Genomic DNA, 15933 nt, shown 5'->3' on the forward strand with positions numbered 1-15933 from the left:
TGTTCAATAGCCTTGGGGAAATTTTGTGTATGGAAACCGTTGCTCATTCACATAATTAGATGGAGTGGGGCTTCCGACGTTATGTTGTGAGTTAGTATAATATGGTTGGATTTGGTTGAGATATGGAAGCTGTTGTGGGGTTTGTCTGGATTGGTAGTGCTGAAGAATGGGGAGTCCTTCTATTGAATGTGAATCCTTGTGATCATCGACGAAGTAGTTTTGGTCATCCCTTGCCAAGAGATGGCGGCGATCGGAGATCGATGGTGATAAATCACTTGCATAAACTGGTTTCTCCACCAGTTCAGACGACGATGAATGAGGGTCTATAAATCCGTAATTGGATGCAGGCTGATAATTACAATAAAGCCGTTCGTCTGATTGTTCTGTTCTATAGTGTACCTTTCTACTTTTAGACGCTTGTTTACGAAGAATTTCGGCAATTCTTTTATCAACCTTGTGACAGCAGTATTCTTTCAGATTTCCTCGAATATGACAGAACAATGGAATATATAAGATGGCTGCAGCGCACACAAGCAAAAAAGAGACAGCAAACACTAGAACTGAAAATGCCATCGTTCCTGTCAGAATTTGTTGTTTAACATCGTCTCCCAAAGCTTCATTATTTAAAACTATGGTGCCGTGAATAATCCGCAACCATGCTGGAGCCAATGCTTCGAGAGTCACAACATTAATGACTTGGCGAGGTGCTTCAGCAAGTAAAAGACGCTTCCAACCTTTTAATGTGAAAAAGACAAAAAATGCGTAGCCGTCAATACCTTTAGTGCTACTGTTGATGGATTTGAATAGACAATGATAACGATAATCCTTCATGGACAGGTACTTATTTACTATGACGGATGTAAATGAACAAGAGATATTGTCTGTTTTAAGGATATAACGAGCTTTGATTAAATCCCAAACAATAAGTAAGTATGACACCATAATACAAGCAAAGAAAATCCATTTGGAGTATTCGGTTGGGATAGCAGGTGTCACTGTTGTCTGTCCGATAACCAAGAGTGAGACTGATCAATGTTAGATGTAGCTCTGATAATGGTCAGTAGAAGTAAACTTACCCGCAGTGTATAGATCTGCCAAGCAGACACAAACAGACTTTATTGCAGTTATAAAGACAAATATGTATCCAAATCGAGAAGTACAGGATGGATCGTGAAAGACATCCAAATCGATATTTTCAAATCTGTGGCCCGATACAATTTCACGTTTCCATTTAGGATTATTGTTTCCACATAATCCCTAATAAACAATATATTTACTTCAATTGGTTCAATTGAACGATAGCAAAAAAATTTCTATTTTTTTTTTTACCATTCTTGTTATTATTCTGTTGCTGGTGAAAGATAATTTTAAGGAAAAAGGGGAATTTGTGAAGAACAGAATAATTTTTTTTTTTACTGCTGATTTGAACTTGCGATTAGACGTCCCTGGTTTATTCGGAGATCTAATGGGAAATAATAGAGGCAAACCACATTGGCTTTGATAGACTGTAAAGAGTTCATGTTGTCAAGGAAGGCACGGTAGTTAAAGTACTTAAAGGACTAAGATTTACTGCATGATGGTATGATTTATGGTCGTACAACATATGCTTATATTTGTTTTGTCATGAACACAAAAAGAAATTTAGACTGTTACACGGTTCTACTCCGAATTTTATGATTTGCTGAAAAAAATTGGTTTTGGTTGGACTACTGTTTTTTGAATATGACATTAAATAATATTTACGTCAAGGTAAAAATAGTTTTGCGTTGCTTAATAATAAATTTTGCGCCAAGAAATTAGAAAAAAAAAATACAACAAAGTAAAGATTTATTTTTGAGGTCCTTTTATAAGAAAAGGACCGAAAAACAGTCAGAAAAATATAGGGATCTGAAGTCAAAAGGACCAACAGAAGAAAAAGGTGGTGTAACAGTCAGTATATGCGTCTCCAATTTCTTCTTTTTCCAGTGTTGCTTTTACTTTTAATAAACATGACATCATCTTCGGTGTATTTATTGTCGTTTGTGTGGGCTTGACTAGGTTCAGACGCCTTTGTGAGATCTACCTGAGTTTGATCTGGCCTGTTTATTGTTGCAAAGCTTTCGTTGATGTAACCTTTGACTTTTTTTGCAACTGCTTCTGGTATTTCATCGTTATCAACATCACCATCGCTTCTTCTTTTTATGTTTTCTAGAAGTGGTTTCACCGATTCCGTAAATACTTGCTGTACCCGACACTCTTACCTGTCCACCACCAGCTACCAGCCACATCAACCACCTACGACTTTGGATCTGACTCTTTCATTATTAGGTTTTAGAAAGTCGGAAAAGAAGACGTACGGTAGGATCGAATTGATACTCTAGTGAAGTCAAAGACACAGTATTGCTAGTCAGAAAATGGCCCATCACTACTATTGGATTCTAAAACGAAAAAACGCCTTAAGCCCACAACAAAGTTGTTATGAAATCCCTTTAGCAATCCTACAAATTTTTCTTACGGATATGTAAACCCAGTCGAGTTGTAATAACTTGATCGGGAACCCGTTCGTTCATTGGAAACTCGTTGACATGTTCCGATATAGACTTAGATGATACCAAAAAGCATTTCTTTGCCCAGAATTTAGCTTCGATTTCTAAGAATGGTTTTTCATCGGCAACAACAAACTCTTCTTCAACTTCAACGCTTGAAAAGCCTTTAATGGCAAAGATGAGGACGATTGGGTGCGCTTTGTATCGGCGATATGCTGAAAGTGAATATCCTATTACTCTATTCATAAAGTCATGATTGACTTGGTTTACACTTTTTCCAAAGCAGTTATCACTGGGAACTTTTTGGGACACGACACTTTATGAAATTCAATTAAAATAGGTAGACTTGATTTCACTTGACTGCTTTTGGTCGCATAAACGACGTCAGACCTAGTCCCATCTGCCCACTCATTCGAGGCTACATAATAATTGTTTGTTGGAATGACTGTACCTATGATACCTTACGCGTATTAAAAGCCAATGCATTTATAATAGACAGGTATACTACCTAGTAATGACTGCACCACCAAGTTCACGACTACAGGGTCATTGAATAGTAGCTTACACATCAAATCAGAGCCAGGTCTCCAGTTCCCTGGTAAAGTAAATGAGTTTGTTTCTTGTGAATAAAATTTAGTTAATGATGTATTCAGCGAAATGAGATTCATATCTTAATACAAAAAAAGAAAAAAAAGCGAGATTCATACCTTCACCAGGGAAATGTCTAGACCTCCGTATTTTTTTCAAACGTATTTTTTATACCACTTACAAGAATTCTGGCCAGGACCAGCAGGCCAGTATGATTGCACCTATTTACAGTGCAATCCCTGCTATTCACAGTCCGTGAGTACCAAAAACTCAAGAGCTCTGTCTAGGAGGTCGCCCTCCTATAGCAAAGACTAGCCACAGCCGCAATATCGCAATATATCTTTTTCTATTTAGCGTCTTTTCAAAGAAACAAGTGTCATTACTAATCTAACCTTTTTACGTTATCAGTTACTTTCATACGATAGAAAAAAATATGTGAAGGGAAAAGAAAAGGAGAAGAATAAAGTGTGTGAACCAGCTTTATTTGTAGGCTGATAAACAAGCTTATGTCAGGATGATTTAATTGCTTGTTTCATGATCCATAATGTTTGGGCCTTTACTTAAAATAGAAACACTTGCAAAATCTTCCCAAGCAAGTCAGAACTCGGTAATTGTCTATCTGCGTTCCAGTAGTAGCTTGTAATGACAGTGAAGCGGATTTAATGGAAAACAGAAATCGATCATCCCATGAAGTTTAGATGATATGGCATGTCAATCGACGTGTAGACCATCGCATGATTTTAAAAAATACGTTTGAAAAAATACGGAGTTCTAGACATTTCCCTTCACTGAACATCCTTTTAGTAGTTTTTTTTTATCTAAACAATAAAAAAAAGCGATTACGACTACAACTACGACGACGACGACGATAACGACGACGACGATAACGACTACTGTTTTTTTAATTTGCGCTGACATTGAAAGAATATTTACGTAATATAAAATAACCTAATGCTTGTTTCATGAGCACTCAGTATGCGTCTGTTGGAAAGCTGCACTCCTACTTCTTATTTTAAAGATTTCTTTCTCCATTCAAACACTTCTGGAAAATGACATCGAATGCTTAATCCATCCTTCACAATCTTTTTTTGTTACTTTTCCAGCCGAATCACATATACGATCTGTGAGGCGATCATCTGTCGTCAATGGTGTTCTTCTAACACCAGCTTTTACTTTTGACCGAAATTCCTCGATTGGATTCAAAAAAGGAGAATATGGTGGCAAATATATGTACTTATGTTCTCGTTCTTCGATCAATGTTTTGATTACTTTTGGCTTATGAATAGGTGCATTATCCATAACAATATTTTGCCCCTTTATATCATTCTTATCTAGTATATACATTACGTTGTTTAGATAAGCTAAAAAGTGCTCAGTTCTTGTCCCAACTTTGCCATTTATTTCTACTTCCTTACCATTTGCCCTTCTTTTTTTAGAAGAAGCTGATTCTAGTTTTTTAGCTCCAATATTTATGATACCTGCTTGAGAAATTGCCCCTAAAATTGTAAATGTTACACCTTTTCCAGTTGGTACAGTGCCCTTTGCAGGTGTGCCTTTTAATGAACGGCCTTGGTTTCTTTGCGTATGCAAATTGAAACCTGCTTCATCGATAAAAACACAATTCTTATAAAAATCCATATTTGCATCACTCTTATATTGTTCAACAATCGTTTTTTGTAATGCTATCACTCTGTTAGAATTCCTTGCTGCCGGTATTTTTTTGAGTTTCTTTAACGTAATGTTATGCTTATGTACTAAATGTTTGTGGATGGCAGAAATAGAAATTTTCAAGCCCTCAAATTTCTCACAAAGTTTTAACTTTAACTCATCTGATATAGCAGTGGTATTCCTTTCGATATAGTCAATTAGAAACTTAGAATGCTCCTCAGTCAACTTATTACGGGGCCTTCCACGAGGTTTAGAATAAGATCCTGGAAATCGTCTCTCAGGATCATTGTTATAAGTCTTAACGTAATTTTGGGCAGTGCGTACATTAATCCCAGTGGCTAAAGCTACAGCTTTTGTCGTGAATCCTTATTCGATTATCAAGTCGAAGAGTTTCTCAACTTGTTTAGGAGTATATTTTCTGTAAGAACCTCTTGTTTTAACTTTCAAAGCCGTGTGTCTTTTTCTCAATGGCATTGACTCTGCGAAGAGAAAAGCATCTCCAAAATTCTCTTTCTCTATTAAATCTACTTCCATATATTCACGTATATATGATAGAGAATCATTCCCAATTCGTCTTATTTTCTCCATCCAATCTTCGCTCAAACTAGAATGCTCAATTTTCCTTGCTTCCTGTTCGTCAGCTTCCATATAATCGTCAGATAAAGTGTCCATATCGTTATCTGAAATGATTTTACTATTGGTAATAAATTCACTAACGCTTTGCATGTTTGTTCTAATAGTTAAACTAAATAAAAGAGAAGGAGTCGAAATCTTTACGATATTTAAGGCTACTTCATATTTTTTTTTTCTAATTTCTTAGCAAAATTTATTACCAAGCAACGCAAAACTATTTTTGCCTTGACGTAAAGTATTATTTTAATGTCAGCGCAAATTAATTTTTATCTCAACGCAAACTCAAAAAACAGTGAGCTTAAGCTTAGCAATCAATTAGTAATCTAGTCTGATGCATTCAAAGGTTACGGCTCCGCTAGTTTACCAAGATTAAAATAACATTTTGCGTTCTAATTGTGAAGAGATAGAGTTAAAGAAAGTATGTCTTTTACTGATTATCCAAGTAGATCTGATAATTGTTGATCAAATATCTTTTTTTTTTATTTGGCTATAAAGAAAAAGGGATTCCGGAAAATAAATGTCTCTTATTTATTTGCGCGGAGTATGTTCACTGGACTAAAGTTTGAAAAATCGAATGCATCAAAGCAAGTATGCATAAAAAGTGGCAGTTTAACATATCACTGAAAGAGCAAAATTTGTTTAAAGATTACAAAGAGCTATGTAGCATTCTCTACGTAAAAAATACATGGTATTCCAAATCACAAATAAAGACGGGCGGCATTTTTGTTTTTAAGGTCAGAACCGGACCGCTAAAGAGGGCACAGCCAAGCGAGATACTATGCCCTATAATACGTGCGAAGGCAAGTAAACCATTTGTTTGTGATAATCTCTTTTTAAAATTAATTAAATGCGAAGAATTCTATCACTAAACCAAATATACACATTATAAGTCGACGCTTTATCTATAAATAATAAAATTCCATAGCAGACAGTATGGTTGTTTTTGGAGTAAAAACAAATGTGGCATATTTTTATCTGAGTATAGGCTTTTCGAGTTGGACGGGTGGTTCAGACCGTTAACCAACTTCCCCTTTGGTACTTGAAAATTTTTGACTATTGTTAGATTATCTACGTTGAGTGTTTATTTATTGATGTTCGAATTATAATGTCAAATGGCATGCATCTTCCTAGTATGCATGTTTTAATTTTACTACAATAGTACATTGGATAATTTTTACTCTAAAGCGTATGTCTAAATAACGTCATATGGCTATAGGTAGGTTAAAATATCTTCTAGACCTTACGTAATCCTATGATGTGCTCCACACGCTTGCATCAATGACATTCTTATAAGCAATTTATCAAATCTTTATACCAAATACCCGGGCGCTCGCGCACAAACATATCTAACCTTGCATCTCCACCCTGCAAGAAAGAATGGAACTGTTATGCTAGTGTAAATCGAACAAAGATGTTCCATATATATTTTAGAATAATTCTCATTGATGAGTCGATTGAGATACCTCTTTTTCGCTCACAATGCAGCTTTCGACGCATTCCCCTTCGAAATGTGTTCTTAAAACATTCGTAGAACTTACTAATTCTGTCTGAGCTCATGCGTGATATGAATGTTTCTGCTAAAGTATTGTTCTATGTAGTTAATTGTGGTTCATTTCAACTTTTGAATACGGAAAAATTCGAGTTTTTTGGTTTTTTTATCGAGCGTATGACGAGAGACAGGACAAAACAGCTTTACCCAAATAAAAATTTATGCAATAAAGCAAACTAAATATTATGTTACGTTGATCAAAAAAAAAAAAAAAAAAAAAATGAAATAATTAAAGAGACAAGTGTAAACGTACCAAAAGATGTTGAAGAGAAAATTTATTGTAAAACAGAAGACAACATATGAGATATGGGGTAGGGTATTTATCTTAACGCAGAGAATTGCACTTTTTAGGCAATAAATGAAACAGTAAACATATAGCTTTATGGCTGCATTGTACTGGCATACTGTACCAAATCAAATTATGCATTTTATCCGAGAGATTTCTTTTAATTGTAAACGGAAATTTTAGAAGAAAAAAAAATAACAAAACATTGATAATATTACTACGGCCTCCTTCTTCCCTTTTTTCTTTTCTCCTCTACTTGTTCTTCTTTTTGAAATAAAAATAAAATTCCCTATCGGATGGCTATGCTTATGAAACCCGGACAACCAATAAAGACAATAGGTCGAAATTTAGCTGGACTATGGAGACCTTCTTTTGTAAAAGTAGATCAACGATTATATGTATTTGGTGGCGGAGGTAATGTCACTGATGACTTGCACTATCTTGATTTGAAACAAATGCGTTGGGAGACGATTCAGGTTTGTAGGAGAAATTGTTTATTTTTTTTTAGAGCTGATTTAAGTATTGATAGCATTATTTTAGAACCCATCTGGAACTCCTCCTTGTAAAAGATATGGACACTCAGCAACAAGATGGAGAGATTCCATCATTGTATTTGGTAAAATATTTTAAAAGTTGTCCTTATTTATCTTTTTGTTTGTTCATTTTGAAGGGCAATATATTTATTCAAAATTTACGTAGGGGGCTGTAACGAATATCAAGAATATTGTGGCGATGTTCATATTTTCAATCTCAAGACATCATCTTGGCATCAGCCAGTTATAACCGGAAATGTTTCTTCGCGTTATTTACACAGTGCAGCAGTGTTTGAAGATAAACTAATTATTTATGGGGGTTTTGCGAAAAGTTCTGACTGTAAATATACGCCCCCAAATCACAATCGTACAAGTGTTCACTTTTAAATTATAAATAGGTACATACGTCTTGGACGAATTATGCGTACTTGATTTAAACTCCATGCTGTGGACAAGATATCATGATATGCCGCCAAGGTATAACCATTCAGCCACACTTGTTGGAAATAAAATGTATATTTATGCTGGTAAAGACGAGCAAGGTAACACGGTCTCCGACCTATTTATGGTGAACCTACAAAAATTACCTTATACACCCCATTTAGTGCTTAATGGTAATCAGCAGTCTTGTAACACCCGAATGGTGTTGTTAAAAAGTCAACACTTTTGTGATACCGCATGTGGAAAATTGCTTGTATTTGGAAGATACCTTAATAACAATAATAATAATAATAGCAGTAATAATAAAACGCCCCTACAGCAGCAGCAACAGCAGCAACAAAATAATAGTCCGGAATCAACCTACAGCTTATGGATGTTAGACCTCGATACACTAGAATGGGAAAAGCAAGAATGTGACGGACATTTTGAAGTTGGCGGATGGAACTATTTTACAATAATAAATGAAGCACAGAGTCAGATATCCATTAATAACCTTTTATTTCTTGGCAACACTGATCCTTATAGACCCCAAGGATACGATCACTTTAGGTAAGATTATTTAATTTGAGCTAAAACAAAAAACAAAAAAAAACTTATTCGGCAATTTTTTTTAATAATAGAGATGCGCTTGTCATACATGGAGAATCGCTGGGCTTATATGATATTGCTGAACCAAGGTTCTCAACTGAATTTGTGCAACTATTGAATAGTCCAGAATTATCAGATTTTTCAATCGTGGCAGCTGATGGCCAAGAGATTTATGTCCATCAAGTCATTTTGTTAACTCGTTGGCCACACTTTAAAAATATACATAAATCTGGTATGTCAGAGTCAATAGAAAGAAGAATGACAATACCAGAACCATTTGAAGTGATTATGGCCTTCTTGAAATTTCTTTACAGTGATAGATTGGACGATAATGAACCATGGGAAGTTGTTTGTGATTTATTAGTAATGGCCAATATGTATTTGTTACATCGCCTCAAGAAACTGTGCTGCGAAAGATTATATCGAAACCACATGACAATAGAGAGCTGTGGATTAATATTCGAAAAGGCCATCATGGCGGAAGAAGTTGGGCTCAAGTTACTTGTGCTGAGCTTTATGTTTCAAAATTACGGCTCTATACTTAAATCAAATATGCTGATGGAATTGCCTCATTCAATAAGAGAAGAGTTTTTGGATTCTGTGCCAGAAGAGGCGGTATTAGAAGTTGGAAGATCAAGACAATATCAGCAGCCAACGATATATAATAATAGTAACACTAATAGCAATAACAGTATGATTTACTTGAATAGTGCTCAGCCCAACACATCAAGTTACCATCATCATCATCACCACCACCAGCAACTAGTAAATTACACGGTGGCCAGCGATGTGCTTTTAAACCAACGTAGCACACAGGCTGCAACCGAATTAATTCCAATTAATGCAACAACAAATAACAATTCTGACATGACCGTAGAAGTATAGAAATTAAATAAATAAACAAAAAAAGTAAACAAAAAAAAATTGTTGGTGAACATTATACCACCACAATTCGGTATAGAAAATAATTAAACAGGATCCGGAACACTGAATTTGAAATAATGAAACATTAGAAATTAATTTGAGCAAGACAGTGTCAACTCCTCTTTATGGAGCTATGAACGATTAGTTTCAAAGAGATATAAAATTCGCAAATAATTCTTATAAAGTGGTTGGATAACTAATTTTAGCCACATACGAATCAAAAGTGAAAATATTATTATCCCATAATCTAAATTAAGAAATAAAAATGAAAATCTACTCTTGGAATACCCTTACCCCACTAGCCAAGACTGCTGCTTGGCTTGAGTCCAATTTGTAAAAATAGAACACACAATGTTATTGGTAGCTTAAATCTATTTTTAGAAACGAACCCTTTATTTTTTAAAATTGCATATGTATATAAATACGAAGATCTTTTTCGTATTTTTTTCCTTTTTTCTTTTTTATATTATATCTTTAATACAAATAATAAACATGTCAAAATCAGTACGCTTTAACAATTCCGACACAATCATCATCACTTATAGTGCAGACGAATATGATAGATCTTGCTTTGCTTCTGTTATTCCCACATCATATACCTTTCGCCCCTCATCCATTCCTACAACAGTCATTACACAAGTAGTCACTGTGCCACAATCTCGGCCTGTAATTAAACCGCTTGATTTGTCAGTGATTCCTAATTCAAGAAGACGAGTTTTAGATTCACCTATCACTCCCACTGATGCTGACTTGAAGAAATTATCAAACAAAAAGCCAAGATTATCTATTAATACACAATCATTAACACCGCTATTCTTTTCTGGATTATCAACCCATTATAAATGCAAAGATGGTGAAGAAGAAGAGCATGGTTATTTGATCCCTGTTATGTCCTGTTAATAATAATATTCCCCCCACCCTCCATATACGAAGTCAAAAAAAGTTGTATCTTCTCTCTCTCTTTCCCCACTGTATACTGTATATACGCCTGTCTTTTACCCTGCATTTTTTAAAAACAAAAATAAACTCTTTAGCATTACTTTTTTTTATTTATAAATAATATAGAACTGGCAATTTTTTTTCCTATTTTTTTTTAAAGATATGTAATAGCGGAAGAGAAACTTGTCTACTGCGTTGTACGCATTTTTTTGATAATTGGCGCTTTGATGACCATTTTTTTGGGGGAAAGGGAAGATTGGCGCGAAGAACGTTTTGCTAATTCGTCGTCTTCATCTTCCTCGGCTTCTTTTCTCTTTCGCGATAAAAATGGTGGTGGAGACGACGAGCCTTCTGGGGATTCTGTTTTATTTTTGGAGGTGCGCTTAGCTAATTCATCTTCCTCATCGATGTCGTCCTCTTCTTTTCGTAACACTAAATGTGAAGGAAATGCAGGGTCGTTGCTTTCGTCCTTTGTCTTTTGTATTTTGCTGGGCGGTGGCGTTTGCGAATCGACATTATCTATATTGGCTTCTTCACTTTTTCTTTTTAATGTATTTATATTTTCACCAGTAGATGATGTAGTCTTGTTTTCTTCAGCATCATCTTCTTGAGAATGATCTTCTTCCGCTTCCTCATCTTCGTCATCGTCGGTGTCATCTTCATCATAACTCACAAGAGGTGCACGCGTTACTACCTCTTCCTCATCTGATCCATTGAAATACTCCTCCTCTTCGTCGTCTGTATTCGTCTTTGCGTCTGATTTGTCTCCAACATTATCGTTATTTCCGGTTTTTTCGGTAGCCTTCATATTTTCTTCGTACTTATCCCTCAGCTGCTGGCAAGTGGAAATATATGTAATAGTATCTAGCACAGAGCCAAATTGATTGATTAAGTGATCGATGAGAGGTTTTATGTTTTCCTATGTCTCTATTAACACGCGAATATCCATTTGTATGTAAATACAAAGCTTCTACTTACTTTTCTTATAAATTCGAGAAGCTCAAGGCAGGCTGAATTTAATAGGCAATCCCGGCCGTCTGTGTCCAGTAATACACGTATTGTTGGTTCAAATATGTTGTGCTTAATAAGATTACGGTTATAGAATTCATCTGAAAGCGCAATACAAGTTCTGAAAAATCTCAAAGCAGCTAAAATCAAAAGGTTAGTAAACTAAAGTATCATTCCATATTATTCTCATCATACCCAATTTTACATGCTTGTATTTGGATCTGTAGAGTTGGGTAATTTTAAGGAAAAAGTCGGAGGATAATAGAACATATTTACTACGGAATCCATGGTTTCGCACAGCAAACATTAAAAATTCACAGACATAGAGGTATAGTTGTGCTTGATCTGATGTTATTTCCAAAGGTTCGATGGGTCCTTTTAATCCAATGGGCTTAATCTCTAAATCTTCAATCCATTTAAAAAGGGTTTTGGTGTATTTATCATAGAACAATGATAAAAATTCATCCGTCTCTGGTGCTTGCTTTGACATGGCCTATACAAATAGAAGTTTATTACCAATTTGTTAATTGACATGTCTATTGTGATACCTACATCATTTCCTGGCCCAGTTTGTGGGTTGTTATTGGGGTCTAACAATAACCTTAAAATTTCGAAATATTGAACTTTTAAACCATAATCGGCGTCTTTAACGGCTTGTTCGACAATGACTTCGATCAATGGTTTCGTGAGCATTTTGGTGTCCTTTGATTGCAACATAATATGACTTCTTACAGAAGCTAAATCCAGATCGGTAAACGAGGCGAGTATATTTAAAGAGGTTGTACGGAAACTCTCATTTTCATGTGGAAGAGTAACACACATTAATTCAAAAAATCCGTAGGGTGCAAGAGATCTAAACGTATTGACGCGAACAGATGTCTGCATTGTTTTTGTAAGATTACATAACTGATGGAAAAAGCGAATAATATCGTCTCTCTTTTCAGCCGGTGTCTCTGGATCTTTGAATACGCTGAATAACTCTGATAAAAGAAGGTGATTATTCTGAATATAATTGACGATATCGAGATGAATTTGATAAAGCATGTTACTGATGACGCCCATTAAACCTTCCACAGATGTTTCGCTATGTAACAAAATACTCTGAAGATATTCTAAACGAAATGACAACTTGATCTTTCTGGTGATCACTTCATCTTTAATTTCGACTGCTTGTTTGGTGTCTCCGTTTTTCTGTATGAATTCTCGATGTTTTGCTTTTAAACCAGGTGTCTTTGGATTGTCTTTTTTTAAATATAAAATAAAACATTAAAATACGTTGATTATTAATCTCTTATGTTGTGTATAATTACATTCCAGGATGCCCATTACATTTGTTATGTATTCGTCTTGAAGAGCTAAGTCTACAATCTGTTGATCATTCAATGCCACTGGAAAATATATGATTAAAAATATTGGCATTTAAATATGTAACATTATGACTTACATATTCCTTCCAACACGTTATACAACAAATGCAAATCTGCAATATCTTCTAAATCCTCACAAGTCTCGAAAAGAGGCATCAACTTATCCATGTAACCCTAACAAGTAGATCCATCAATAACTGCCACTTGCAAATTGTAAATTCAAATATATTACTTCTGTCATGATATATGCTGAGAGTTTATCTTTGTCGTCTAAACTATGAGCATTATGCAATACATCCGAAATCTCCTTTAGATTAGATAACTCTGGTTCAGGTAATGATATATCGGTTGGATTTCTTGATGCGAAATCTTCGTTTTCGGGTTCTTTTACTCATATTAAAATTAAAGTTTTTTTTTCTCGTTGATTGATTTCTTTACCTCCTGTGACCATGGATCCGACAGGTCCTTGTTTTTTACTGATACAGCTCCTACGCAGCAATTAAGTTGTATTAATGATACGTGTAAAATAAACATATTAGTGTTATTTACCACATCTCATTGCATCCACTAGGGTCTTGAAAACTCAAAGCTAAATCTCGATTATCATCCTCAGTCCAAACAATCAAGGTATCTTAAGAAAGGTCAACAATAGTTGGGGAAAAGTAAGTAATATACTACCTTGTTGTCTTTGGTATAAACGACGTTTGGCTACTTGAGAAGTCAATAAAATAGAGTTATCCTCTTCTGAGCGAACAATTATTTGATCTGGCTTTCCATCTGTGCCCTGTTCAATTGTATAAAAATTAGTTCAGGGACGCGTCTAATCATTTGGTGATGTTTACCTTTTGGTAGGTGCAATGGCCGGTTCCTTTGTCTTCCCAATGGGTGTCAACGTTGAGTTGATAAAATTTTACTCGATGTGTGATTGTGGGAGAAGCGATCTCTTGATCGTCTGCTGGGATTTGAGGTTCGTTCACTTCTGTCATTTTTCCTTTTACAGATGCGTAAAAAAAGATTTAATAGATAATCGACAAAAAAAAATTAGAAACGTGCGGTATTAAAAGTTGAAGAGTTTCTTTTTTGTATGTATAGTGATATATATAATATGTATATTTGTGTGTACAAAAAAAAAGGTTACGTTTCAATAGCAGCAATATACCACCAGGTGAAAAAAAAAAAAAAAAAAAAAAAAAAAAAAGTCTGTTTTTTTTTTCTTTGAGCATGAAATTTATTGATATTTCATTGGTTGAAAACATTTCCTAAATCCCACACGCCTCCTTAAATACCCGAAAAAATATAAAAGACGTCAGAACTTTTCTCTCTCTTTTGCTATGAGGATCATGCTTCATTTGCAATGATCTGAACGAATGATGTTAAATTCACTGCTTATTGAACTTGTCTAGGTTCAATAAGCACGTTTCTTTGTTCCGAAGCCTTATGCCACCTATCTAGAAAAAATTGTTCCGGTGTTTGTAGTAGATAACTTCTCACTATTACAAAGAGAAAGAAACTTACTACCATGAATTTTACGCTACTGCCAGTAAATTTCCGTCATTCATTGACGCTGGGGGCACACTTACAATGAATAAGCGGTTCTGCTTCCTGTCAGATTAAATAACCTTTTTATCTGTGATATGTGTAACGGCGAATGTTTGTAAATGTAACAGCTCTCGCTGGACACTGGACGGTTCTAAAGAAGATATTGTAATCATCATCAGACGTAACTTCGAAGGCCAGAGGGTCCAATTTAGACAGGCTCAAACCCTCGATCTGGAGGAGGTTCGCTTGCATGCTCGTACGCGTAACCAACGTGCTAGGCTGTCTGCAGTAAGTACATTATTACAGTTTTGGTGATGCATCTATCTAACTTTACCTTTAATAGAAGCTGAGAAGAAGAAAGGTCAACTTCTTGGCTAACGAGGAGGCCATCGTAACACGCTTTCACCCAAAAGAAAGCTGCATGGTCTTCCTCGAGGCAGCCTACATGTCTGAAGATGAAGACAATGTTACCAATGAGCATGGTCAAGCCATCTCGTACACCACCCTCCGCCCAAGTTGGAGAACCGACGAGGTATTTTTAAAATTAGTAAAGAATAATCATGAAAATAATGTCTAACATACCACTTTTTTAATATAAACCAGCTGAACAACATGTTGAGTGAGTTGGATTCTCTCCATGGGCATAGAAACCCTGGACGTCATTTGCCTCGTACGGTCAGATCGGCTTTGCCAAATTACCCAGTTGGGGTGTGCGAGATGTCATTGAATAATAAAATTGTCTTCATCTTCTAAAGGCCTATCATAGCTAAAAAATATCATAATAATTCAATGTTCAAACTACGCGTTTATAAGTTGATAATGTTTCTTGCTTTCATTGATCACTATCTTCTTTTTTCCTGTATGCTAAAAATTTATCACTCTTCCCATTGTCGGTGGTCGCAAGACAGTGGGTACTCTTATTTTCCATCTTTTACCAAGAAAACTCTGCTTGAACCGTCATCCAACATTAAAGAATCCGGATAAAATGAACCTGACACCTCAAGTTACAGCCGAAAAGCGATGCAAGAAGGTCCATATAAATTTATTGGACGCGATTTTCATGTATGATGCAAGAAATCTTGACAATATACATGTAGTATAAAAAAAAACTCGTCTACAATGCCTTTAACTCCCGTGGGATAGGTTGAACCCCTCTAAGGCCATACACAGCTAAATGTAATAGTTTTACGGCGGAATCTACGGAACTCAAAGGTCGATACTGTAATATTATAAGTGTTGTCTGTGAAGATAAAGTTGCCTCGGAGGATGATAACCATAATATCGATAAGAATAATTCGGAAATCTCGGTGAATGTGAAGGGCATCCGTGAAACTAGTATGGAATC

General features: G+C 35.4%; 7 protein-coding genes across 7 annotated transcripts; 4 read left to right on the top strand and 3 right to left on the bottom strand.

The window, feature by feature from the left end:
- Positions 1 to 3: 3 nt before the first annotated feature.
- EV154DRAFT_547242 (uncharacterized protein) lies at positions 4 to 1520 on the bottom strand (the record flags this gene model as incomplete). Its single annotated transcript, XM_051604741.1, has 4 exons — positions 4 to 1025; positions 1077 to 1257; positions 1330 to 1351; positions 1417 to 1520. The coding sequence occupies 4 exons, from the start codon at positions 1518 to 1520 to the stop codon at positions 4 to 6; spliced, it is 1329 nt and encodes a 442-aa protein (XP_051463003.1).
- An 816-nt stretch (positions 1521 to 2336) lies between these two features.
- EV154DRAFT_390009 (uncharacterized protein) lies at positions 2337 to 3085 on the bottom strand (the record flags this gene model as incomplete). Its single annotated transcript, XM_051595100.1, has 4 exons — positions 2337 to 2417; positions 2538 to 2785; positions 2836 to 2976; positions 3031 to 3085. Coding segments are annotated over 4 exons (525 nt in total), but the record flags the coding sequence as incomplete, so codon positions are not given.
- A 4469-nt stretch (positions 3086 to 7554) lies between these two features.
- Positions 7555 to 7728, top strand: EV154DRAFT_388615 (uncharacterized protein; the record flags this gene model as incomplete). The annotated part of the gene is made up of 1 exon (XM_051595077.1): positions 7555 to 7728. A coding segment is annotated over one exon (174 nt), but the record flags the coding sequence as incomplete, so codon positions are not given.
- A 565-nt stretch (positions 7729 to 8293) lies between these two features.
- Positions 8294 to 9880, top strand: EV154DRAFT_535584 (uncharacterized protein; the record flags this gene model as incomplete). Its single annotated transcript, XM_051604079.1, has 3 exons — positions 8294 to 8772; positions 8844 to 9481; positions 9825 to 9880. The coding sequence occupies 3 exons, from the start codon at positions 8294 to 8296 to the stop codon at positions 9878 to 9880; spliced, it is 1173 nt and encodes a 390-aa protein (XP_051463006.1).
- Positions 9881 to 10162: 282 nt separating this feature from the next.
- EV154DRAFT_491537 (uncharacterized protein) lies at positions 10163 to 10796 on the top strand. The gene has a single exon (XM_051599566.1). It carries the CDS (start codon positions 10228 to 10230, stop codon positions 10633 to 10635), a length of 408 nt encoding a protein of 135 aa, XP_051463007.1. The 5' UTR covers positions 10163 to 10227; the 3' UTR covers positions 10636 to 10796.
- A 65-nt stretch (positions 10797 to 10861) lies between these two features.
- On the bottom strand, positions 10862 to 14217 carry EV154DRAFT_455803 (component of IIS longevity pathway SMK-1-domain-containing protein; the record flags this gene model as incomplete). Its single annotated transcript, XM_051597352.1, has 12 exons — positions 13892 to 14217; positions 13728 to 13833; positions 13599 to 13680; positions 13488 to 13537; positions 13282 to 13433; positions 13127 to 13223; positions 12993 to 13070; positions 12235 to 12923; positions 11878 to 12175; positions 11653 to 11822; positions 11242 to 11593; positions 10862 to 11061 (listed from the first exon to the last, which is right to left on the bottom strand). The coding sequence occupies exons 1-12, from the start codon at positions 14033 to 14035 to the stop codon at positions 10862 to 10864; spliced, it is 2418 nt and encodes an 805-aa protein (XP_051463008.1). The 5' UTR covers positions 14036 to 14217.
- A 351-nt stretch (positions 14218 to 14568) lies between these two features.
- On the top strand, positions 14569 to 15904 carry EV154DRAFT_547247 (uncharacterized protein; the record flags this gene model as incomplete). The annotated part of the gene is made up of 5 exons (XM_051604742.1): positions 14569 to 14589; positions 14787 to 14876; positions 14932 to 15120; positions 15192 to 15263; positions 15493 to 15904. 5 exons carry the CDS (start codon positions 14569 to 14571, stop codon positions 15688 to 15690), a joined length of 570 nt encoding a protein of 189 aa, XP_051463009.1. The 3' UTR covers positions 15691 to 15904.
- Positions 15905 to 15933: the final 29 nt, after the last annotated feature.

The sequence above is a fragment of the Mucor mucedo genome, assembly GCF_025094135.1.
Source record: "Mucor mucedo strain NRRL 3635 chromosome Unknown EV154scaffold_4, whole genome shotgun sequence".
Lineage (NCBI taxonomy): Eukaryota > Fungi > Mucoromycota > Mucoromycetes > Mucorales > Mucoraceae > Mucor > Mucor mucedo.